We start from the raw sequence: 27,196 nt of genomic DNA, 5'->3' as shown, positions 1-27,196 counted from the left end.
CAGTTTTTGTCAGTTGTATTAGCTTCACGGCTTCACCTACCCCCTTCATCCCCCCATTGTCCGGTCCGGATCCGATAACGATTATTCCCATGTACTGTCACAAATTTCGGGTCCTCCCCGAGAATTCATCCAACCCATTTCGGATGATTCTAAGTTCTAACTGTAAGATTTGTCACTTTCGTTCACAGTAAGTCTCATCTGGATCAAATGGTCATGGTTGAACTCACCAGACCCAGATTTTCTTACTGCGTGCCCAACTTTTGCAGCTTCCATAGAGTACTTTGAACTAGTTTATCTAAAGAAAAAAATAATGTGTTTCGTTCCTTTATTCTTTTTATCCCAATTAATTTCTTTGTTAAAAAAAAAAAAAAAGAATGGTCACTGTTGAACCGGAGGATCATCCGTCGCTGTTTGGGTGGGACAAGAAAATTAAATAAATATTTTTTTTTAAATTAAAGTTGAAGACTGAACAGGCGAAAGCGTACGATCGGACGGACGCTCTGGCGGTGACAAACAGAGAGAGAGAGAGAAAGAGGCTTTTAACTCTGGGCTCTACCTTGTGTGATACTGATTACGACGTAGGTGAATTGAGATTTGAGGGAGTTAAAAACTCAAATTTGTTTGCCTCTTCAGAGCCAATAAGTTTTGGACACAATAGCACTCACAAGGGCCTACCCAGCGGGACCACTCCCGCATGATCACCTGATTTTGCCTTTTGGGACAGAAAATAAGAAATAGTGCCAAATCAGTAAAAAGGGGTGGGGGTGGGGGGAAGGGGATTTAGCGCGGGAAAGAGGCGGTAATTAAGATCTACGGTGGAAGAGACCGTCAAAGATTACGTCCAGATCCGGTTTTGCGCTTGTCGGGATCGGGAATCGTCGGCACGCGTGGACCTCCTTTTTGTCCGTTTCTTTACGGTTTCGGCTCTAGTGCTGCCCGAGACGGAGACGGCCCTGCCCCCGATCCCACCCATCAACCATCTGTTTTCTATTTTTCGCGACAAATTGAAATTATTATTAAAATATCTCCTGGGTTGCGGTTTTATGCTTTTATTTATTAAAAGCCGTCAACGCTTTTGTGGAGGAATCATAATCATAGGAGTTAGTTACGTGTTTGTACCGGAATGATTTCCTTCAGTTAAAAAGGAAAAAAAAAAAAAAGGGGGGGGGGGGGGGGGAACCCTATTAAATTTGGGGCCCAGACCTTAATTTGTTCCGGTCATTTCAGCTTGATAATAATAATGATAGTGGTGATGATGAATCATCTGATCCCACAAACTGCCCAATAGGGTTTCTCATTAAATGAATTTGAATGCTGGGGATTATGGGCCCCACAGACACCCCTCTCTTTTAGGGTCATGATTTCATGAAGGCGCCCCATGCATCATGACTTTGATTCCAATCATCATTCGTGGTGGAGCGAGTTGGCTAAGCATTTTTCCAATGCCACATCAACAAACAGTCACTAGTAATAGCATATATTTTCTTAGCCCACGAATTTCTGATTTTCAATGTGTGGTCCAAGAAAATGGATTTTTAGCGTCTTTCAGAAAAAACAATCAACTAAACAGAATTTCCAGCCTAATCTCTACATGGTGTCTTTTTTTTTGGAAAACAGCATCAATTCCAAACACCCCCTTAAGTTCTCAATTTGGCATTAGCTGCTCTGAGCTGAGCCGTCCATCGTTCTTGAGTCATGAGTCATGACCATGAAAACAGGGCTATTTGATAGAGGACGGGTTGACTGTAGCCTGGCCAGGACTCTGCCGAATGGAAGGTTGGGCTTCTCTTTTGGTCGGGCTCTACATAAATATCAACAAATAATGAATGGGCTATTTATGAGTATCGGAGTAACTGATTATCATCAAAATATCGGGAGATGTTAAGTATTTGATTTAATTTGCAGACAAAGAAGCAGAGCGCGAGACACTCGAGAGAAGTTGTGGCGTATACCGTGACTGAGTGGTGTGCAGCAAAGACGAGAGAGAGAGAGAGAGAGAGAGGATATACAACACAACACAGAAGACAGAACCCTCCAGAGTCCAGATCACACTCCCACCTCTCCACTCCTGAGCTGCAAGGCAAGCCCAAGATGTTTATTTAATATTTGTTTATTACCTCCACGCCTCGAAATCATAAACCCAGATTTCAAATGCGAAGTCTCCTCATTCCTTCCTCTCTTTTCCTCACTGTCTCTCCGCTCCGCTGGCTCACCTATTTCTAGCGTCTCACTTTTCCACTTCTTACCTTCCAAAATCCTCCATCACCTACCTTTTGTGTTGAAGTTGAACTTTAATCTCTCCAACTTTTTCATGGAACTCAAGTTCGAAGTCATTTGAGGCTTTGTCAAATTGGTTCTCTAAACCCTTTTCCCTTTCCCCACTAGTTTTGTTGCAGAGCTTAATCATGGCTCACAAGCATTTGCGCGAGCTATTGAGCGAAGATCAAGAGCCTTTCGTTCTGCAGAACTACATTGACGAGAGATGTTGCCAGCTGAAGAAATGGACCCCCAAAACCCACTTGCAGGTTAAGAGACGGAGACCCATGTCGGAAAACTCGAGTATTCCTGCAAGTTTCTGTAAAAGCGCTTGCTTTTTTTCCTTCCACGACTCTCCAGACGTACTAAGGTCCCCTCTGTTCGATTTCGCTTCTCCGGCCAGGAGCCCGTGTAGAAACCCAAATACCGTCTTCATTCACATCTCTTCGAGGACAGCTGCTGTGCTCCTTGAAGCTGCTCTTCGGATTCAGAAGCAGTCCTCTTCTTCAAAATCCAAGAGTCCGAATAAAAGCTTGGGCTTTGGCTTCCTCGGATCGATTTTGAAGAGAATATCCCTTAGAAAACGGAACCGAAAGAGAGAGATCAAGGGTGAGGAGGTTAGAGTTTCTGTTAAGGATATTTTGAGGTGGGATTCGTGTGATGGACGTAAACTGTGCATGGAGGATAATAGGTGGGAAACCCCGGCACCAATGGAGGTTTCAGAAGAAAAGGAGGTCATCACGGAGATGGGTTTCTCCTGCTCCTGTAACAGCAGACTCAGCAGTGCTTGGTCTGAGAGCAACGAAGAGAAGTCTGAAGATTTGGAGACCTCCACTAGTAGCCGGTCCGAGGATTCTGAAGAGATGGAGTTCATCGTCGACGAGAGAAAGAATGGAGAATGCAATTCGTGTGACAAGCCATTCTGCTCTAACTCCTTCCGCTTCGTGCTTCCCAAGAGCCCATCTTCCGGTCGCCGGACGCCGGAATTTGAGTCTCCGGCTACTTCTCCTAGTCGCCGCAGAAAAGAGGTTTGTCTTTTTCATTTTTTATCCCCCAAGAAAGAAACTTTTGTCAGCTTTATTTCACTTTATTTGACCGCTGATGACATGTCCGGCAAAGTCCGGAACTCGTCACTCGGACGTGACTCGCTTACCGAGTGTCCTCATTCAAATTAAAGTCGAAACTTAAAATCACGTTCAAAATATCGAAAGTGAAAGAACACGAATTCGTAAAAGAAAGCATTTTCATGGCTTAAACCTTGAATCAGATTAGAAAATACCAATTCCATTACTAGTTTGTTGATTCAGTGCGGACGATCCGTGTGGTTCCCGTACTCGTGAGTCATGACTCAGATCGGGTCGTAGACCTGGTTAGGCCTTCCCGAGTTGTCGGCGAATCATCCAATTTGTCTTTATCGTTGTTGAAAAAATATGCTTATGAGGAACTAAGGTAAGCAAAAACTGAAGCCCGAAGGGTATTAACGTCATCTCGCTATTAATCCAATTCTCATTACTATACTCTGATCTCGGCTCTGCCATGAAATCTTTTTACAAAATTCTTGTCTCCAAAATAATTTTGGAGAAAACGACAAATAGGGTCTTTGTTTTTTCGGTTGGATTTTATAAAAAAAAATTATTGAATTTGGTCGGGTTAAAAAAAATAATAATAAATAGAAAGAAAGCAGAGGATCCAAAGTCAATAGTCGATGAATTATGACTCAGAATTTTTTGTTGCCATTTATCAAATTAACAAGGACAAATTAGGGATTTCACCATTTCCCCACTTCACAATAATCCCATCTTAATTGAGATTAATTTGCATGTAATCAGGTGTTAGGAAACGACGAGAGAAGCTGCTTAAAAAATAGTGAAGGAAAGGACTATGAAGAGGAGAAGGAACAGTGCAGCCCCGTGTCTGTGTTGGACCCTCCTTTCCACGATGACGACGACGACGACGATGACGGAAACGAGGATGAAGAGGCTCAGGAGGGCTTTGAACTAGAACGCAGCTTTGCCTTTGTACAGAGTAAGTACTAATGCATGAAACATTGAACAGTACTGTGGTTGTCTTATTTGTTTCCTGTTCGGTTGTATAGTCGTTTTCAGAAAAGAATGGTTTATTTGGTCAGTTGATTGGGTTTCATTCATGAACCAACCAAGTTCCTGTAGGTAATTGGTCCATTACTGTTTTTCTTTTCACAGCAGTTAAAAAGGAGGGCACACGTGCCATGTGGGCTGTGCCGGAAATGGTATCTTAGCCACGTGGCACATTCCTGATCTGTAGGGTTGGCAAATTTGCTATTCAAGTTTTATAGAATTCACTGTTTTGTGCTTGGTTTTGTACTTGAGCCATCATCATCATTTATCACCACTGATAATAAATTTGGAGTCTGTGAGTTTCAGTCACGTTGAGGGGGTCCATTCCTCTCATTTTCTGAACACTGTCAAGATTAATTGGAGTAGGAGGGTTGTCGCCATTAATGATGTATAGTTTGTGTGATTGTAGATTGCCCCTATTGATTCAAATTTCGGTGTATGTGAATGTGTATGTGTATGTATTGTCAGACTCACAGCTGGGTGAGGTGGTTCTGATATTTGAATTGCTTTTTGCATTCCCAGGAGCAAAGCAACAGCTATTGCACAAGCTTCGTAAATTTGAGAGACTAGCTGAGTTAGATCCCCTTGAGCTTGAGAAAAGTCTGAGGGAAGAAGCAGATGAAGATGATGAAAAGTTGGTAGACGAAGAGTGCGATTATGATGAAGATGGGTCAGTGTTATCAGATAATGAAAAGAAGGATAATGGGTTTGTGAAAGAAATTCTAAGCTGGTTGGAGGGTTCCCACGTAAGGAGAATTCCAGAGGACATGAAGAGACTAGTTGCAGACCTAATTACAGAGGAAGACGAAGAAGCTACAGCCTGCCATGACAGAGAATTCGTTGCAAAGAGAGTCTGCAAACGCTTGGAATCATGGAAGGAAGTGAACTTCAACACCATCGACATGATGGTGGAGATGGACTTGAAAAGAGAGGGAGATGAGTGGAGGAGACAGCAAGAGCAGGTGCGAGATACAGCAATGGATATTGAGCTTGCTATCTTTGGGTTCTTGGTGCAGGAACTCTCAGACGAACTTGTCTATTCATAGGGATCAGTCTGAACTCTGAAGCTCTGTCTCTGTTCATCCAAACTAATTTTGCTTATTTTTTCATTTTATTGGAGGATAGATACAGGAATAGGATAGTCTAACGAGCGCTGCAAAGGTGTAGGTTAAACCAGACTTGAAAGGCAATGCAGGAAGGTTTTGGGTTTATGATGATGTCCTTCTGGATATCCTGGTTCGTGGATAGAAGGGACGACGACGACGATGATGATGATGTATATGTTTCAACTCCATGTATTTATCGAGAAAAAAATTTATGTAGGCTAGCCTTATGAGAAATTTTATATATATCCCTGGCCTTTTGGTCTACAGGAAAACCAGAGCTTCATGCCTATTGATTCAAAACCTACAATCTGAATATCTGATGAGGATGATGATGATAAACGGAACCAGACATTTTATTATTTTCTTTTGAGGGTTAGAAAATTTCTCTCCGTGTTCAAGAGTCAAGACAACCTAAACAACTGATCAGAAAGGCAGCTGGGAAAAGAAAATCTATCATACTTATGATGATTATACTTTATAGCTAGGTTTCAAAATTCTCCAGAAAGGGTCATTCAATAATGGGTCCTGACTCCTGAGTACTCGTAGGGCTGCCACTGAGTCCCAATTCAACATACCAATTAAGATTCAAGTTGAATTGAAGTTGGCTGTATATAATTAATTACTAGCGAAAAACCCGTGCAAAGGAAATGGTAGTATATGGGATAAAATACTTTTTGCAAAGACATTATATAACAAGGATATCATCACTTTGAAGATATGCTTTGCATATTTATAATGTCGAATTCAAGGCATTAATGTACTCCATTCCTTTTATTGTCATTTATTCATGAAAAGAATAATAATAATAAACGGCCTTAACAAAATGTACAAAACTCCCTTTGTATAACTACATAATCGAAAATTGTGGCAAATGCCGTCAAATTCCAATTTCATTAACGGTTTCCATTAGCCATAAGATTAAATAAGGCGGTAAATGAGAACAACATAACATTGATTATGAGATTGGACATAACTAAGGGTGCCAATGGACTTGTTTTGGATTGGACCCCGTCCAGTCCAAAATCAATTTGGATGAATTAGACAGACCAATAAGACATTTTGGATTGGATCAATTCGGTCCAAAATATTTATTAGATTGGATTGAACCTGTTTCGTTCGTAACAAATTTATATTGGATTGGGTTGGATTGGATTAAGCCAATATCTGATCCATTGTTATAAGATAAGAATATATGTGTCAATGAACAGATTGGACAGTCTAGATATTGATTTGAACCGGTCCAAATTGGTCCAAAACATTTATTGGATTAGATTGGACCTGGTCCATTTATAATGGACTCACATTGGACTGTATTGGATTGGACCAAATCCAATCGAATTGACACTCCTAGACATCACCAATGCTCTACAAATGATAAAAAGAAAATGTGAATATCCATGAACTTGAGAAAAAAAGGTGAAAAGGTGAGACTGCGTCACTTACTGTGCTATATATATTCTCAATTGAAAATGTTATGGCTGAGAAGCTCTTTGAAGATGTAAAGCATATGATGGAAACAGCAAGGTAGAAAATTAATGTTGATGGCAATAGACTTGATGGACTGCACAACCAGTTTTATAAATGTGGAGCCCGTACACAACAACTTGTGAAAGGGCGAAACACAAGGTGATAAATATGCAGGTGATGTGTTCTGATGATTAGTATGTGAAAAAAAAATAGCAATTATTGGATAATAACATAAATATCAACTACATGGAAAAAAAAGATAAAGGATAGTTGTGTAATGGAAACATTAATGGATAATTTAATGTGTACGTTAATAAGCTTTTGAAACAAAAAGGGAAGGCTGTGAGATATGTCAACAAATTTTAGCCAGTTAGACTTGAAAATTAGGGCTTTGAACAAATTTTGATTATAAAGAAATGGAAAATAGAAAAACTAATGCAAAAATCATGGTTAGAGGCTGGATAAGAGAGAGAGAGAGAGAGAGAGAGAGGCCAGACTGAAACATTGATGGATACAATATCAATGTATCAATGGCCGGCCGAACCATTTGCAAGCCCAGCAAAGTCTTCAAGTACTATTTCCAGTACAGCTCAAAGATCCTCGTACAATTCATCAAAATAATTAATCAAACTTTCAATTTTAGTAGAATAAGACATAGAGAATCATAGGACGTAAAAACAAAAAAAAAAAATGCTGAAAGCATAAAATGGGGTGAAGCCCTGAGAAAGAAGAAAAAGAAAATAAAGAAAAAAAAAATAGATATATACCTATTGAACTGAGAATGAAGGGCTCCTCCTTTGTTAATAGTGGCTTACTGGTGGTGGTGGTGATTGTGATGGAAGGAGGAAGAGCGAAGCTAGCTGAGGGTAAGAAAAAGGTAGAACTTAAAAGTCAATTAATTAAGAGGAATATTGCTGAATCTGTGGATTGATTAAGAGGGATGTGGCTGAGTATGTGCATTGATTAATTATGAGACAATTAATCTGAGCATTAAGAGGGATATATCCGTTATATTCGAAAATATAATGGAAGATTTGAAGAAATCCGTGGAATGGGTTTCACCAAGAGAATATTTTGTGGAGAAACCGATCTTACTTTCGGTTCCCCACTAGTCCACTAGAACACTGACGGTAAAAGATGAAATTAACCTCTATATTAGTTATTAACCATATTTAAATAAGGGTGTTCATGTTCTTAAATAAGAGTCATTCGACTCATATGTGTGAAGAGTGAGAAACCAATGAGTAACTTGTGAGGCTTTGCCCCAACCTGGGGCTGGTGTGATCATAAGGAATCATTTGGGGGATCTTCTTGTTGCTCGGTCTATTAATCTCGCTACCTGCACTCCTTTGGAAAGTGAAGCCTGGGCTCTTTTGGAATCTTTGAAATTAGCAACTGATTTGAATATGGATCATATTATTTTTGAGGGAGATGCGCAAATAGTCATTAATTCTCTGTTGGGGACATCATCTCACCCCCCTGGCGAATCAACATTATCTTAGCCGACTGCAGAGAAATCCTTACTAAATTCTCCCAATACTCGGTGAACTTTACTAACAAGTGCTGCAACAAGGTTGCCCATAAACTAGCAAGACATGCAACTTCAATTTCTCGTCCTTGTACCTAGTCGGAGTGTCCTTTTTCTACGACAATCGATTGATTCTGACTGTACTCGCTGAGTATTTTGAATGAAAATTTGCCTGCCTTTTGGCGTAAAAATAACTTGCGAGGCTTGTGGTGAGTGTGGTGACAGATGTTTCAATTCTGACACATTCCTCTTTATATTATAGATCATGGTTTTAAAAAACGATCTGAAATAGAATCGTTTTAGCTACTGGTTTTTGGGTTGATGATTCAACCATCTGGTTTGAATGAATAGCCTGTTTTGATAAAAAAATAAAAATAAAAAACAGCCAAAACAATTGAATGGGTCGACAGGGCGGCGGTTCGACCACTTGGGTCAATGGGTCATTGGCTGATTCAATGATTTTTTTCTAGGAATTGGGCTTAGGGTAAAACGGAACCAGTCCAAGTTAACGACGGTTCGAAAACCATAGTATAGATAGATATAGATGCGTGTATAAAGTTTATACTTAATAAATTCAATGATTTATAATTATGTAAATTTATGATGTATATAAATTACAGAGTAATTTATTTTTAAACTTTAAGTTTTAATCCTCATTTATTTTAAGGGTTCGACTATGATACTGAAAAAACTTGAAACCAATCAACCCGTATCATGAAAGTTATCAACTAAGTGATATTTATCAAAATTCAATGGGGTTTTGATCAGGTAAAGCCTTTGTCCTTGTAGAAGCATAAATTTTTTTCTTATTTTAAAGACAATAATTTTCAGATTGGATTCAGATTTAAAAGTAATCAAATTTGATTGAGATGTGGCTAGATCCCAACTAAAGCCTTATTCGTTTATTTGCAATGCAATTTCATTTGCAATAATACAAATGCATGCAAGTACAAATTAGACAATTATAAATTTTGAAGTACTTTTGCTTTAGGTTTTATTTTATTTATCTTCAGAGTTTATTATTTTACTTCATTTGCATTACCATACCTTTATACTGGTGTAAAAGAAATTGTATTAAACACGAAACTTATGTCAGATATGTGAATTCACTATGGTGCATTCATTAGTATTGGCTGCACATTAAATCTAAATCTCAATCAATGCTACTTATTTCTTATTGAGTCATTGGTTCCTCTTTCATAAAACGTACTTTAATTACTATCATGTTCAATTAATCACGTACGTCTTTTGTTACATGAAGAACCGTAGATTTTTTCCAGATATGCATCAACTTCTTTCTTGTTCAATTATACACATGGAAATAGCTGAGGCACATATGGTTCAATAATTGAGATCTTGCATCCAACACAGTTTCTATGGCTCAAAACTAGAAATTGGAGTAGACTAGCTCTATTGTGTCCAGTCCAGTACCTCAGTATACAGGCAATTTACATTAGGCAGTACAGAATAGATTAGTGGTCCATCACATGAAGCCAATTTCACTGCTCTATTTGGTGTCAGATGGGACTTATGCCATTACAAGATGGGGTATGGGTGTCAACTATCAAGTACATTACAATCTGTCTACAACAAACTCTTCATCTCATTTAAATCAAAACTCAGTAAGAGAGTAATGTACATCTATAATTTGGAAAAGATTGTAGGCCCCATTTGGTTCTGGAATTGGAATCCTATTTCCATTCATAGTGGAATGATATGTTCTATCTCTCCTTTAGGAATAAAATCTCATTCCTTCTGATTCTAATTTTCATTTCCTTTGCTATCTGAACCAAATAGAGTATGAGAAAGACCATTCTAATTTTGATTCTGAAAGATTCCAGTTCTAATTCCAATTCTGATTCCAATTCCGACTATGAACCAAATGGACCAGTAGAATTAACACCTATAATCTTCCTGTAACCTTTGCTCCCAAGTCTTTGGTATGTTTGAGTCCAGTAATGTTACACCTATTACGTTAAAAAGGGGAAGGGGGACTGAAGATCTCTCTCTCTTTTGCACGTGCAACCACGTGACACTCGGCTAGGGGATAAAAATGACATTTGAGGTTTCGTTTGGTTCAGTTGGAGTCGGAATCGGATTTGGAATAATTCATTCCTATAGTCTGTTTAATTCAGACAGAAATGAGAATGGGAGTTAGAATAAACAGGAATAAAATTTTATTGCCAGGGGAGAGACAAAAAATAGCTATTCCCTCAAATGGGAGAATGCCATTCCAACAAAACAGTTAGAATTGAAATCCAACGGGATCTGAATTCTGGGTGCAACTTGGTGGGCTCGGGTTAGGCTTCTGCCAAATTTTGAACGAATAAAATGCTAATTGGGCGAACCCGAGTTGCACACGTAATTTGAGATATAAATAGTAAGATCCATTATATTGTTGCTGAAAAAGTGCTATACTATACCAAGAATTGATGGACACTGAAATCGTTGACAGACGAAACATACACATGATGGGCTCTTGAATTCGCTAAGGCCTCCTCCCAAGTCCCAAGCTCTGCCGGAGCTTAGGATTAGTCGGATCCGATTTGCAGCATCGATTAATACAAAAACACGAATACCAACGAAATAGAATGCATTGAAGATTAAATAACTAGTGTTTTAGCAAGAAAAAGAAAAGCATGCAAGTCAGTTATGGCCCAATTGAAAGTAAGCTTGACTTTGACCATCATTTCATTCAGCCCAGTCCGGCCCGTCAGATCAAGACCAGCCCAGACCTATAAAACTACAAACAGGTTAGAGCCGAGCAAAGTGATTTCCACTTTCCAGGTTGATCTTATCCTCAATCAAAATTTTAACTATAATTAGAGAAACAGAAAATTGTAGTTGGGTTAATCTTGGGCTTATATCCGCAAGGCTGTGTTTGGTTTGATAGAAAAGAAGAGAGAAACATAAAGTTGAAGAAAAGTATTTGAGGATTTCTTGTGAAATTCTTTAAGAATTTCAACTCCAACTTTCTATTACTCTCTTATTTTCTATCAAATCAAACACAGCATAAGTTTATTAAAACAAACTATATAGAAAAGAGGTAATCAGAGTGGAGACACAGATCTTATAATGCATTGTCCTATAAATTCCCATAAACCAAAAAACCATAATGAGCTATCAAGGAAGATATTATTAGTTAACAAAAGCAGATGAGCTCATGCTCTTATGACAAAGCTAGGCTGGCAAACTGGTCCTTGCTGGCTTCACAACACATGTGGCTAACTTCAGCTTCCGTGGACCCCAGTCATTATATACCTTCATCTTCTGTCCAATATATCATACATACTACAACAAAAATTAATGTCAAGTGTCAGCTAACTGTCACAATAAACTCAGTTCACTGAGTGACTTTTTCTAAACAATCCATTACGCCAGCTATTTTCCAAGTCTTACATCCACACTAGCAACTTATTTTACTACATAGTGGTGCAGGATAAAAAAAAAAAAAAAAACGAATTGAGCACCACTTTCTGGTTTCAAATTGAGTGAATTGAGCAAAGATCTATGAAGTTCTTAGTATTAGACTTCCTTATGTAAGTTTCATACCGAATGAGGGGATGTTTGGTACCATTGCTATTTTCTTTAAAAAAAACGGGTTATATAGACACCAATTTAGAAAGCCGTTTTTCCAAAAATTGGTAAAAAAATGCATTGCCTTGGAACTTGAGAGAACTGATTTTCTATGAAACACCCGTTATGACGTTTCCTGCTATGTCATGGCATGGCATTGATGTGGCGGCAACGTTATGCCATTTTTTATGAAAATGGCAATAGAAAAACGTCTTACCCAAAAGGCTGAATATGTAATTTACAATATGAAGGGATTTCAAACAACAACATGAGAGAAATTCTTTCATTGACATTCTCATTTGCTTCTACTTGGAGCTGGGAATTCTCACTTTAGTGAAGCTAATGACTTTCAAATGGCTATAACAATTCCTACTTGGAGCTGGGAAAAGAGTCTAATTTATATAGTTGCCTAACATAAATGAGCCTATAGATTCTGACCAGTGGAAGGTTGACTTCAATGATCTAAGTCTTTTTCTTTTTTAGTCTAAGCCTTTGAGTCTGTTCATTATAAGGTCGTTTGGTAACGTTATAAATTACCAGGGTTATAATCACTAACCTACATCGGTATCGTTCATGCCTACAAGGGATCTTCCCCTTTGTTTTTCTCATTGTGGGAGTTAGAACTGGAATTGAATTAATAAATATCCCCTCCCCCCCAAAGAATGTCTAATCCTGCAGAAGCATGGAGTCAGGAGGCTTGCAATGTAATAATGGCTACACAACTGCAAACTTGGTGTCACCAACCCTCATAAGCTGATAGGGATTAAAAACGTCAGATGAATCCAAGGATTAAAATAAAGAGATTTTTAGACTGTACTCCACCTCATGAAAGATCTTTTTTAATTATTATTATCATTTATTTTGTTAGATACCCATGAAAGATAGAGCTTGCAACCTAACTAATAACTTACTAAAAGACAAAAAAAAAAAAAAAAGGTCATTCAATTCAGTCATATCAAATGGCTCCTCATAGCTAATCACTTGATGCTAAGGCTTTTGGGGCCCATCCTCAGAGATCCAGCCTCTACTCCCTTAGTCTCTCTACAACTAAATAAGGATGAAAGAAAGATGACCCAGCCCAAGCCCAACTACCTTGAGTATCTTCGCTTCACTTTGACAAATGACAACTTACAATCTCGTGTCCAGTCCCTTTATGCTGACGCATACATATACATACATCCATACATCATCATCATAGGCAAAGAAGAGACGCTCGCTCGTGAGTCGTGATCGTGAAGCATTCCAACTTCCAAGTACAAAGACAGCTTGCGGAATGTTTAAAAGCCGTGCAGTATGAGTCACGCCTTCAACGGACCTCTCAATGTGTGGGCTTTCAGATCGTCTAATGATATCCATCCATTTCCATTTCCAGCCCACTTCTTGGTTGTATTACGATTTACGACGCGACCGGACAACATTATCCCATGCAACCTCACCATTGACTCTTTCTCACACCTTGCTGGTTGTGGGCCGTGGACGGTGACCCTGTTCCACCGAGGCCCACTTCACCCCTTCCCTTTACAATTGCATTTACATACATTGTTATTTGTTAATTCTTTCTTGCTTAAACCTTAATGCTATATATAATTCTACTCCACTCGCCATATGGGCCGGGCCCACTGTTGTAGCTGTTGGGTTATTTAAAGAATTATTCAAAGACCCGGTCCACTCATCAGGGCTCACCAGTCCAACTCTTGGTTCAACCTAGTGGATATAGTGGCGAGTGATATCGTAACTAGAATTGTTTAAAACACGAGAATAACTATGAAATTATAAATAAGAGGTCAAGAAACCTTTTTTCATTTTTTATTTGTGATATTAATTTCAGCACCTTACTCTGTGTGAATAAAATAAATGACAACGAAAAAAATTATCACCATGAAACATAAAAGAGGTGATATTATAGCCTCAGGCCCTTGGCATGATTTCTTGTTTTTTTTTTCCCTTTTAATTTCATGCTGAAACAAATGAAAAAAAAAAAAAATAGAACCCTCCCAAAGTATTAGCAAAATTAGAAGCTATTTGTAGGTGCAACTTGGACCCAATCCAAAACCCAAACTCAAAACGGTGTAAAATGTTAATTCAGGCACCCCTAATTATCAAGATAAAAAACACCTTAATGCCAATAATGAGACTCGAAAATTTTGCTTGAGGTACAATTAATTTTTTGTGCTATGGGTTATGGGCTTGCCTTATGTTTGCTAATGACCCGCTTCTCAATCAAAAAGGAATGAGGCCCAAAGCAAAAATTTTGTCTTAATTAATTAAAGTTTTCCATACTCTTCGATTTGAAAAATGTTGCATATTGAGACTTTCGATTGCTCGAAATTATATAAATTGAAGTGACAACGGAATTTGTCACATCATATATTATAACTTTAAAACAACAAAATCATAATAGCCTTATATTTAAGATATTAATGATAAAAAAAATTAATATCGTATGATACTTTCAATCTTGTTTCATACCTAGAAAGAATACTATATGCGGATTTGCACTATTATAACTGACCAAGGTTCGAAATTTCAATACATATTGGACCATATCAATTGATACATATTGTATTGGGAGCCACATTCCTATAAGGGGTGTTTTGGGGTTTAATCCGGTTCAAGAGTAAAAGGGCCTTAGACCAACCCCTCTGAATCAGGTTCTCAAAGAAGAGAAAAAAAAAAGGAATAGTGAGAGCCGATATAGCCTGATACTCCCCTCATACTGTATCGGACTGTATCAACATTTTAAACCTTGTATCTGATTGTAGAAGTCCTTTGACCAACCTTCCATCTTGCTCAGTAGGGTATGTTACGAGAGGCCAATTATGCTGCTCACAATATATTCAAAATTACTATATCCCTTGCAAAAACTCTGACTTGGTCCACAGTAATGAGGCAGTGGCAGGTCTATTGGTTCAACCACTTGGCATGGACCGTTTATCTTAAACCAATTTGGAGCAGGCCAGTGGGTCGGCGGGTCATGGACTCACGGCTTATCGAACCTAATTGATAATTAATCATTTGGTTTAATTATGATAGCGAATGAATCATTACCGTCCATATATGATTGAACGGTAGTGAGGCGTGCAATCCTCATTACCCCTTTAAAAGTAGTAGACAGTGAAATCATCACCGCCGTCCAACTGTAAATGGACGGTAGTGATTGACAAACATTATTAATTATGTGCAACCAACTTATTACTTCAAGGTATCATTAAGCCTCTTCAATAACGTCTTGTCGTGAAATAGGCCGCTTTTAGTCATTTCCGTGGTCGTTTTTGGTAATTACGCAGCTTAAAATTCGATTAAAGCAAGTTAGTAATTAATACACACAAGGCCCTAAAATTTTAGGGATATTTGTTCCGGAGGTCGACAGAACGGAAGTTCCAGCGCGTATTCTTAACGCCACCAACCAAACGCGCCCGACAGTACAACTATCTTCTTCGTCGTCGTTGTCTCCTTCGTCTTAATTTCTGTGAAAATAAAATGGAAAGTGGCTTTTTCAACTGCTTCCGTTGGCATCTTTGATGGGTTTCGTCCTGAATCTCGTTCTCGTTTGTCTTTAATTCGTCAGACTTGCTAGTGTTCTCGTAAATCTGGTTGTTAACTTCAGCTCAACTTGATGCTGGGGATGCTGATGGGGCAAGAATTTGAATTGCCTTGATGCTCGTTGAAGTAGCGGAAGCTAAGTTACGAAGCTAGGGTTTCTTCGGGTTGGGTTCTTATAATGCAGAATTCTGGGGACGAGGATCAGAACAAGCAAGATCAGAGGTAGAAGGCTGGAAATCCTTTACTCATTTTGTTCTAGTTTGTATCTAAAACATGTTTATATAGAAATTTGGGCGCTTTGATGCTTGTAGTTACAGTTTTAGAGCTCATTTCTGTATTTCTTTTTTCCTCCGGTAAATCTTCTTTCAAATTGCTTTCCGTTGACTTGTTACTGTGCGTTGATGCACGGAATTTTCCCCCTTTTTGTTAAGATATGAATTCGTGTTTGTTCTTCGCTTCTGTTTAACTGATTATGGAGAATTTGTTCGCTGACTTTTTGGAATTGGTAAGTTAAAGCAATGCTCGAATGTACTCTATTTAGGGATTCTGGCTTTGGAGGAACTCTAGGGACTTCAAAGAAGTATTTGTCGTTCCTACATTTTCTTTTGTTTACTTATATTTTGGGAAATGGAAGATGTTTGGACCTTGGACTAATGAAGTTTATGAAATGATGAAAGCGTGTGAATTAAGTTTTTGTTTTGGAGTATCATGATAAATCTCCTAACTTCCAATAAACTACTGATTTTCGGTATAATGAAGAGGTTTTAGGATTTAAAGAATTATGCGTTTTCTTTTTCTTTTGAAAAATGCAAGAGCTTTAGGTGTTTGGCACATTGTGTGAGTTGATGAAATGAAGTAATCAGAGATTAGAGGTTTCTCGAGTATTATAACTTGTAGATTCCGCGAATTCTGCTATGCTACTTATTGTTTGTAATCACTGTTTTTCCCCGGTTTGAAGGTCTTAGGTACTTGCTTGCTAATTGGATTTGTTGAAAATTGGGGTTCTTACTCATTTGCTTTTGTAATTTGGTAGGGGCATGTTAAAGACATCTTTCCTAAAGTACAAAGAATTGAGAGTTTGTGATTTGAAAGAAAACTGAGTATCTGTGCTCTTATTTCCCAGGAAAAATACGGGTATGGAGGACTCAACTGCTATGACTATTGACTTCCTTCGTGCTCGGTTACTATCTGAAAGATCTGTCTCGAGAACTGCAAGACAAAGAGCTGAAGAGCTAGCTAAGAGGGTTAGTTTCATTGAAATTTTTATCCTTGGTTGTGGAGATTTTGTTCTTTGATCTACTGTTGAAAAATTTGGTTTGCTTGCCTTCTCTCTGGTACTGTGGTTATTAGCATATTATGCTTTCTTCCTTTTGTCTTTGTTTTTTTCTTCACAAATTGAAATTTCTTGTTTCTTTACTTTTATCTGAAACTTCATTAAGCATTTTACAATGATTGGGTTGCCTTATGTTCAATTGTCTCAAATATATTCCATTCTATTTGTTGCTTGAAACTCAATATAGGTAGTTGAACTGGAGGAACAACTAAAGCTTGTGACTCTCCAAAGAAAGAAAGCTGAGAAGGCAACAGCAGAGGTTCTATCTATTTTGGAGAACCATGGAATCAGTGACTTTTCGGAGGCATTTGATTCAAGCTCTGACCAGGAAGAAGCATCTAAGTCAAAAGAGGATGATGATTCCACAAAGAAAGAGGAAAGTTCTGTGACATCAGAACTGAGAGACAAACCAGAGGAATTGCCTTCTCTGGAGCTTGAAGGTTCTTTACCTGGTAGAAGTTTGTGTTGGAAAAGCTCCAATGATAGTCCAAAATCCACTGAAAAGAAATACATGGATCAAGCTAGAAGGCAGCGGAGCAGTTTGATGTATACTAGTTGGTCTTCTCCAAGGCAATGTCCAGGCAAGTCATGCCGCCAGATAAAACGAAGAGAAACCAGGTTAACTTCACTCTCTCTCTTCACGCACACGCACACACACACACACACACACACACATACATGTGTATACATCACACACACAGCAATGTGAGGCCTTCTGTTGTCATAAAGTGAGAACAGCCACTTTGTGTGCACAAATGCCAGAGGTTAGGTCTGTATCCTGCCTAGCCCTTCCAAAACCCCAGATGGCAGATAGTCGGGACCGTCATGGGGTAATGGGCTTTTCTTTTCCCAAGAACTGCCTAGCCCTTCTATCTGCATTCATGCAGATAGTCTGTATATTAATTACACTAAGAATGTCTGCAAGGGAATTGTGGGCACTATTACAAGGTCTCTGGTTAGCAAAGCAGTTGGGCTTCAGACGGGCTGAGGTAGAAGCAAGGTTCAAAGTATCGACACAAGCCGATACGCCGGTGTCGGTCTGTACTGGTACTTTTTTTAGGTTTTATTTATTTTTGTTCGAAACTGGTTCAGAGGGGTCAGTTTAAGGCCCAGCATCCTCTGAACCAGTGTCTGACCTGATACAACCCCTGGAGGGGCGTATCGGGAAGCCATCGGCATGATATGTATCGGCTGATACAGGCCGATATGTAATCAATACTTTGAACCTTGGGTGGAAGGGGATTCAAAAGTATATAATGTCAAAAAATAAAGAATAGAAATTAGTATATAAACAGACAAAATGAATATTTTAGTTTAATAGTGCCTATTTTATAATTATAGTGTCAAAAAATAAAGAATAAAAAAGTATTTTATAATACATGGTACAAAACTGCTTGGCGATTAGGCAAGGCAAGCCTCAAAGGGCGCCTTGTCGCCTAGGCGTCACCTTGACAACTATGTTATAATCAATTATACATATAACTTGAGAATGTATTGACTGGGGCCATGAACAAGATGCTAAGGTGTTTCTTAATCAGAAACGTATATTTGCTTTCTTTGTTAGCTATAACCCTGTTTGTGAGCGTATGAGCGTATAAGAATTCAAAATTTGGGCAGCAAGGGCTACTATTCAGGAGGTACTCTCTTGTCTAGTTAGAGGAGAATAGGAGGTTTGCAATGAATCTTCCTGAGGGAGAGCAGGTGCCTCTCTTATGACAAAAAATGGCAGCATTGGTGATGCAACAGTATGCACTTGGTTGAATCAGTTTGAGCCTCTTTCGAAGCCCAAAAAGATGTTAACAAATCTAAAGAGAAAGAAAAATTGGCTTGAAAAAGACTTTTGGCCTCATTTTCGTCTTGAAAGAAATTCATGGGAGAAGAATTGGCAAAAACTAAAAGCGAGGTCTCAGTTTTTATTGAATTTGTGAAAATCTTGGGAATAAATTTTCTAGAAATTTACTATTATTTTGAAATACTATTTGTGGTAACTCTTGGACTTACTATTTATAGTAATTGTCATGATTAGTATTTTTAGTAAACTTGTAATTGTTCATGACTTGCCTCCTTCCTTGTGGTAAGCTAGATTCTTGTTCTATTTCATGTCTCTTCATTGTTATCAATTAGCTCAAAAAGGGCATGAATGTTATAACCATTCTTCTCAACGAGTTTACATATTCATGAATGTGTCCTTGGAGTCTCAACCATTTTATCTTGCCTCTCTTCAAGGGGAGAAGTACAATAAGCTTGAGGAGAGGCAACTTCAGCTCCCTTTAGCCATTCGTGTGTCTTCTTCTTTGGAGCCTCCTCAGTTTTTTGTCTACACTCTTGCTAGAAAGATCAGCTTAAATCTTGAAGCGCTGACCAACCAGAAGAAATTATGCAACCTGATCGAACAAGATCTTATGAGACAAACCCAATTCCCACTCAGCCAGGTATTTTTTTCATCAATAAAAAAATAATTTTTTATTAGTAAATAACAAAATAACTTTTATTAAGTTAAAATAGAATTATACATTTTGATTTTACAAATATGGCTCCTACTGAGCTAGCTCCTTAATGACATCAGGTAATCAAAGAAGCCCTAAAAAATTGCTCCCTAGAAACTCCTTGCTTGGTGAGTGCATCTGCCAAACCATTAGCTGATTTATTATTAACCCATCTAAATGAAGCCTTGATCTCTCTTGCTAGCTATCTAATCTCTCTCGGAACTTGTCTATAAATCCATATCCTTTGGCTGCCACCATTCATTATCAACAATGAATCGCCTTCAACCTCTACATACCTGAGCTGTAGTTGTTTGGCTAGTCTTAACCCTTGTAGTCTTCTTTGGAGCCTCCTCAGCTTCTTTTCTACATTTGTTGCTAGAAAGATCAGCATACATCTCCAAGTGTGGACTAACCAGAAGAAGTTATGCAGCCTGATTCAACAAGATCTTATGAGACAAACCTGAAGAGTAGTACATGACCCACTTAACCAAGTATTTTTTTATCAATAACAAAATAAGTTTTTCATCAGTAAATAACAGAATAACTTTTATTAAGTTAAAATAAAATTATACAAATTGATTTTACAAAAATGGCTCCCACTGAGCTAGCCCCTTAATGACATCAGGTAACCAAAGAAGCCCAAAAAATATTGCTCCCTAGAAACTCTTTGGTTGGTGAGTGCATTTTCCAAACCATTGGCTGATCTATTAACCCATCTAAATGAAGCCTCAACCTCTCTTTGTAGCTATCTAATCTCTCTCAGAACTTGTCTATAAATCCATATCCCTGGCTACCTCTATTCATTACCAACATTGAATTGCATTCAACCTCCACATACCTGAGCTATAGCTGTTTGGCTAGTTTTAACCCTTGTAGTAGTGCTAAGTTTTCTGCTTTAAGTAAACTTCCCTAGCCTATAGGACCAGGAGGGAAAAAAAGAGCATAATTTGTTCCATGGCCATTCCTACCCCCCCCAACACACACACACACACACAAAGGTCCCAAATTCCCATGTGAACTTCCACGAAAGTTTAATTTTATCTTGTTATTTGCTTGAAGGAGCCCACTTGTCTTGTAAACCTTCAATGTGGAGGGGGCTGCTACTGCTCCATAGCCTCTTAGCATGCCATCCACTGTAAAACAATTAAAGATCTCTAGAGTCTTAACCCAATGGACTACCTTTAAAGTTATACTTTCAATAATGGCATCCAACATTCTCCATTGATCCTAAAACAGTTAGAATAGAAGAAGCCAACAGCAGATACCAGCTTCAAAGGTTGTTGCAATGATAAAAGGAGGTGTATTTGGCATTGGGCCTAACAACATAGTAAGAAAACACCAAAATGTAGTCAGAAGACAAGAAGAAGATTGCATTAAAAAGATCGGATAAGTATACTTATTGATGCAGAGTCCATTGGGGTTTTGGGTTTTTCTTTGGAGCTCTTGTGGGTGGCGGTTTTGTGTGCTTTGGGTATTGTATGGATTCGGTTTTGTTTGTTTTAATGGTCTGGTTTTTATTTGGTGGTTGTTTCTTGTTTCATTTTTGTTCTTTTTTGCTTTGTAAGGGGTTTGGATTTTGAGGGATTGGCTTTGTTGGGATGGTTTGGCCTGGCTGGATTTGTCAGCTTTAGTTGGGTTTCCTTTGGGTTGTTTTTTTCCCCTCAGATGATTGCTTATCACCTCTCTTTGTATCTTTTTTTTTTTGTTTAATAAAATTTTTATTATCTTCAAATTTTTATTATCACACCCTAGGACCCCTACTATATTTCTCACCTCCTTCTCAGTCATGTTCACCCCATCCACACAGCTCTTCCCTAAGTTAATCTTCAAACTAGATATCCTCTTGAAATTTCTAATGAGATGTAAAGTTTTCCTAACCTTATCATCATAACCTCCTTCAGAGAACAACATTATATCATCTACAATTGTAAATGAGTCACCGCCACATCTTGTCTCTCCATCCTTTAATTAGGTTGAAACTATTTGTTCTACTTACCAATCTAATTAGCACATCAGCAATTAGCATGAACAAAAGGGTGAGAGGGGGGGGGGTCCCCCTACGGCCTACCTTAGTCCTCTTTTAACCAGAAAGAAATCATAGACAGCACTAGTTACCACTTCTGAATAATGATAGATCCTCAAACACCATTCTATCCATCTTCTCCATCTATCCCAAATCCAAATTTCCCTACTCCAACAAAGGACCCATTGATGCAAGAACTGAAGAGTCAAATTTGGAATTTTATGATATTTTATGTATTTCTGTATTTTTGGACAGCAGGGGTATTTTTGTCTTTTTTGCAATTTTCTGTGGGGTCCAATGACAGGGTTTAAATTGTATAGTTATAGTTTGTTTATGTTTAAAATTTCAAAGTCATTGCATAAGTAGGACTAGAGTTATTGATTCTTCTTTGAATTGAAATAGGATATGACAGCTTAGTTTGAGTCCTACTAGGATTATTAAGTCTAACAGCTTGACTCCTAGGATTATTATGAGTTTAGAGTCTATAAATATGTATGGATGTTTTACACAAAGGCAATGAATCATATTGAGTTTTCTTCAGCTTATGCTAGCTATGGTGAGTGATTCCCATGCCCTAGAGTGATTCTAGGTACCCTGTGAGTGATTCTAGGTATTTTCTCTCTTCTTTCTCTCCCTATTTTCTCTCTTATTCCTTCAAGAAGCCATTGACAGCCATAAAACTCTGATCAAGAAGACCATTCATCATTCTCTAAGGATTAGAACTGAGCTGATCCTACATCACCCATCCACCAAATCATATGCCTTTTCTAAGTCATAGCTTGCAGACTACGCCCTTCCTTCCACTTCTTTCCTCCACATACTTATTTGCCACCAAGAATCGGTCCACTATTTGGCTGCATATTCTTGATCCTTTGGGATAATACCTTGGCTATCATCTCAACAAACTTCCCACCAAACTAATGGGTCTAAAGTCCTTTGTTTGTCATGCTCTCACCTTGTTAGGAATTACATCAACAAAAGTAGCATTGGCTCCCAGATTTGTTCTTCCTCTATCAAAAAACTGATTAAACACCTCTAAAAGGTGCTTCACAAGTCTATAAAAAAAAAGGTCATGCTTCAAAATATCCTGATAAAAATCCATGGTAAATCCATTAGTAGAAAGACAGAATTACTGTTTTAAGCAGCAAGTAAACTACTCTCTGTCTTATTTATGTGTTACAAAAACAAATAAAAGGACTTACTTGCCTCTCCCTAAAACATAACAAAAGACATAATAACCATGTTGATAGAGACAAATGTACCCTGAATAAACAGAAAATACCGGAAATACTCAGACCAAAAAATATAAACTAATTTTCTAGATAACCCAACCAGATCTTCCTTTCTCTAACTCTTCTGAAAATAATCTTTTCTTCCCCTTAACTTGCTGGTAAAACTAGAAAATAATCAAACAATGAATTTGGAAGTTGTAATGACAATGAGCAGATAAAAAAGGTTCCAACACCAAATTCCTCCATTAAAACATAAATTAGAAGTAGGTTCAAATCCTGAAAGACCACAAGGCACAATGAAATAAATTGAAGAATGGGAGTGTAAAAGAAGAAGCAATCCAATTTATATTAGTGTTATTTTGGAAAGATGTATGGCTAGGGGAAGTATCTCTCATGGATAGATTCCTGTCAATTTACTCCATTTCTTTGAATAAGAGAAAAGTAATCTCTGCTATCAGAGGTAATGGGAATTCTTGGGATTTGGGGTTGAGGAGGGCTTAGGGTGACTTAAATGGAGGCAATTGATTAGCTTTATTTCTCTTTTGAACTCAGCCTTTTAGACACCTCTTGTCAGGATAGCAGGGTTTGGTCAGCCTCCCCTTTAGCTTTAGGTTTCTTCTTGTGCTCCTTATTTTTCAATGTACTTTTGTGTCCCCAGGTTTGACAGGGTCCTTTCCAGCTAAGGGAGTTTGATTAGTCCAGTACCTCCAAAAGTGACCAAGGGTTGAAACTTTGAAATTGGCTAAACAATTGGGTCTCCATCAGATTGAAGCAGAAGGGGAATCAAAATTGGTAAGGGTGGATGCAGGAAGGAAGTTTAGGGGCCTGGACAAGCCTTGACATAAATATGGTGGTTGACAAGGGAAATTGATATAGAATTTAATTGGGTTAGAAGACCAGTCAATGGATTAGCTAAACAAGGGTCAACTGGGACTGAATTTTTTTGGGCAGCACTGTAATAGTGGACTAAGTTGTGGGATTCAGCACACCTTATCGGGGTGTTTGTTACTTAAATTATTATTAATTTGAATGAAAGTTACCATTTCCAATAAAAAAATTATATTAGTTTTCTTGTTTGGTTCCTTCTCTTGTTTAAAGCAAAGGCATCATATACCTGTTGGTTTTTTATTTAGAATTAATATGATCTGGCCACTATTCGTTCCCTATGGTGTCACAAGGTACCAGTATTGAAATGTCTAGATAAATCTTGTTTAGGTTAACAAAGGGTCATCCTTATCATCAATTACTCATGCATGTTCTATAGCAACAATGTACACATATAGACACAAATAAATTGTAACTACAATCTTCATATGTAAAACCTTACACACACTGATTTTGTTGTCAGATCTGCAGAAGATGAGGTATACGATAGACCTATCCAGCTTGAGGATCAAGAAAAGGGAGCTGCTACCAGGTTGGAAAATACTTATAATTATTTTAAGGATGGGCTTGTCATCTTGGAAGGTTCTAGAGGTGAGGAAGACGTGGTGACTAACACTGGTTTTTTTGTTAATGGAAGTGGACAAGATACAGACATGGAAAGAGCACTAGAGCACCAAGCTCAGCTCATAGGTCAATATGAAGCAGAAGAAAATGCTCAGAGAGAATGGGAGGAGAAGTACAGAGAAAATAACAGCTGTACTCCGGTATGCCTCATGGATGCATTTGTAAATTGCATGACATTTTGTATGCCTTTGGTTCAAAATATTGTCAGAAAATCCCTGCTATATTGCAAAGCATTTTTTTATCAGCTGCTATATTGCAAAGCATTACACACATATTGCATGTATTGGAAAATGGAAATATATGCCCCCCTTTTATCCTAGAAACAACATGTCTTCTTAAGGAATACAAAGCTTGGTCAGTACTCGGTAATACTTCTGGTATATTGGGTCAGGATATGCCAATAAGATGCAGAGTAGCAGACTACTTTCAATGGCATCATTGTCAATGGAACTGGCTCCATATCTACTAATAGTTTTAAATTTAATTATGGAACTCCAGTACCAACTCTTTATGGGATTTGTGATGCTGATTAGTTTTGACTTTTAGGTGCATTACTGAACCAGTTGTTGGTACTTTGGTTTTTTCCTCTCCTCCTGGGGATTGATAGGTTTTCTAAATATTTTGATGATTAGATATATTTTGGTCCTTATTTCCACATAACAAGTGATGTTTACAGTATTTTCATTCATCAAAAAAAAAAAAAACGAGTGATGTTTACAGTTTACTTGTTTGGCCGACTCATTAAATTCTGTTTACCCTTATCATGTGACACCCTTTCAGTGTGAAGTCTTGGTTATGCTTAGATATTTCTTTTGTTGGTACTTTATGAATTAGGTTGTGGTGTACTAGAAACTAACAATTATGCTTTATTCTTGTCCATGAAATATGAAGGATTCATGTGAACCTGGGAATCGGTCAGATGTTACTGAAGAAAGAGACTACATCAGGCCTGAAACAACAGAGCCCGGTAAAGCAGTTCTTTCTCATGACCAAGGAATAAAGTCAGAGGCAGAAGGTATCTGCTGCCATGATGATGCAACAGCCAAAACTCCTTCAAGTTCCTTTGTCCCCAGTACATATGGTGATATGGGATGCTCATTGGATCAACATTCCAACAGTAGCAAAAGCACTGCTGGTAATGAACTCCCAGCTGTTTTTTCTTTTCCAGACCAACTGAACCTAGAGCTTAACTCCAAGGTGAAGCAGAAGCAAGAGTGTCCTGAGAATGACCATCTTTACCAACTTTCATCTGAGTACCCTGATCACTGCCAAGTACAGAATTCTTCTTCTCATATGGATGGGAATTTTCTTGAAGGAGAATCATCAAAGAGCCAAAACAACACCCATGCAGTAATGTTGCATGAAACAGCCGGTGGTTTGGGGAGTGTGTTGGAGGCACTTCAACGTGCAAAGCTATCACTAAAACATGAACTTGATAAATTGCCATTGTCAACCCAAGTGGGAGCTATGGCAAGAGTGCCAGAAATTACTGATCCTGCTACAGGGGCTGATGATACAATAAATATTCCTGTTGGATGTGCTGGTCTATTCAGAGTACCAACTGATTTCCAATTTGAAGCTACTTGTTCTTCTCATACCAAATTATTGGGGTCTTCCTCCAATTCTCAGTTAAGTTTGACCAGTTATTATCCCAGTGTGAGAGTCGGACCTGCTGATAGATATCAATATGCCTACAGCCCTCAGTTGGATACTGAATCTAGAACTTCTATTAAGAAGCCATATGTTGATCCTTATTTGGATGCAGGAATTGGTTCACCTACTATGAGTAGATACACTTATCCTTCATATGCAGATCTTATGCCAAGAATGCCAACCGGCTCTAATGATGGATTTCAGGGACCACGGCCAATGCCAACAATGTCAGCTGGCTCTAGCAATGGATTTCCAAGACTGCAACCTATCCCAAGAGTTAGAATGCCAATGAGCTCTAATGATGGATTTCCTTGGCTGAAACCTGTGCCAAGAATGCCAATTAGTTCTAGTGATGGATTTCCTGGATTGCAACCTATGCCAAGAATGCCATCCAACTCTAGTGATGGATTTCCTGGACTGCAACCTGTGTCAAGAATGCCAGTTAGTTCTAGTGATGGATTTCCTGGACTGCAACCTATGCCAAGAATGCCATCTAGCTCTAGTGATGGATTTCCTGGACTGCAACCTGTGTCAAGAATGCCAGTTAGTTCTAGTGATGGATTTCCTGGACTGCAACCTATGCCAAGAATGCCATCTAGCTCTAGTAATGGATTTCCTGGACCGCAACCTATGCCAAGAATGCCAAATAGCTTTAGTGATGGATTTCCAGGACTAACACCAAGTATGGCACCTGGAGTTCTGTCGGGAGATCGATATGCTGTGTACAAAGATCAGACTCGACCTAATATGCATAGATATTAGTTTGCATTTGGCAGATACTGGGCTGTTCACGTTGTAAGTCTCCCGTGAAGATTTTGTGACATTGATTATGCAATATGTATTTCTCGTAGGAGACCATCTGTATCATATTTGAGTTATAGATGCAAAAAAAAAAAAAAAAAAGGTGTGTATTTAAATCCGCCTTTTCCTTTTAATTACCAAATTAGAGAGATTTTGAAGGCTATGTTGATTAGCAGCATTTGAGAAAACAATACATGCTACTTGCTACCAAAGTGACGAGCAGTGACAATGTAATCTCATCTTTTTTCTTTGTATGGAGAAGGAAAATCCTGTAGGAATGTTTCCAAGTGCGGGGATCTGCTGTGAAGTGTAAACACAGTGTGTTAGTATACATTGGACCTGCATATGGTGTGGCCCCATGTGTAGGGAACACTGGCATGTTCACTCATGATTGATTAGTAGCCCGCTATACATGCTTGAGTTTGCAGCAGATCGGAGTCTATTTCTACACCCTAATTTTTAAGCATGGAGCAGATTGGCCTGTTAAGGGTTTGGACCATCACCTAATAGGCTGGCTCAACTCCCCGAGCCAGATTTTATTGAAAACTGCTGAAGATAGTGTAAGTGGCAATGTGGCATTCTGGTTC

The 27,196-nt window shown here is 38.4% G+C and overlaps 2 protein-coding genes across 2 annotated transcripts; both read left to right on the top strand.

Moving 5' to 3' along the window:
- The first annotated feature begins 1,652 nt into the window (after positions 1-1,652).
- On the top strand, positions 1,653-5,730 carry LOC148847326 (uncharacterized). Its single transcript, XM_088951698.1, has 3 exons — positions 1,653-3,284; positions 4,086-4,281; positions 4,875-5,730. Exons 1-3 carry the CDS (start codon positions 2,406-2,408, stop codon positions 5,396-5,398), a joined length of 1,599 nt encoding a protein of 532 aa, XP_088807824.1. The 5' UTR covers positions 1,653-2,405; the 3' UTR covers positions 5,399-5,730.
- Positions 5,731-15,358: 9,628 nt separating this feature from the next.
- Positions 15,359-26,863, top strand: LOC148847325 (uncharacterized). Its single transcript, XM_088952306.1, has 6 exons — positions 15,359-15,794; positions 16,696-16,816; positions 17,093-17,523; positions 23,995-24,063; positions 24,169-24,295; positions 25,047-26,863. Exons 1-6 carry the CDS (start codon positions 15,751-15,753, stop codon positions 26,568-26,570), a joined length of 2,316 nt encoding a protein of 771 aa, XP_088808432.1. The 5' UTR covers positions 15,359-15,750; the 3' UTR covers positions 26,571-26,863.
- The last annotated feature ends 333 nt before the right edge of the window (positions 26,864-27,196 follow it).

The sequence above is a fragment of the Nelumbo lutea genome, chromosome 6 (assembly GCF_056320005.1).
Source record: "Nelumbo lutea isolate HS-2025 chromosome 6, American lotus-T2T, whole genome shotgun sequence".
NCBI classification, from domain to species: Eukaryota; Viridiplantae; Streptophyta; class Magnoliopsida; order Proteales; family Nelumbonaceae; genus Nelumbo; species Nelumbo lutea.
This window is presented reverse-complemented; position numbering and strand designations above follow the sequence as displayed.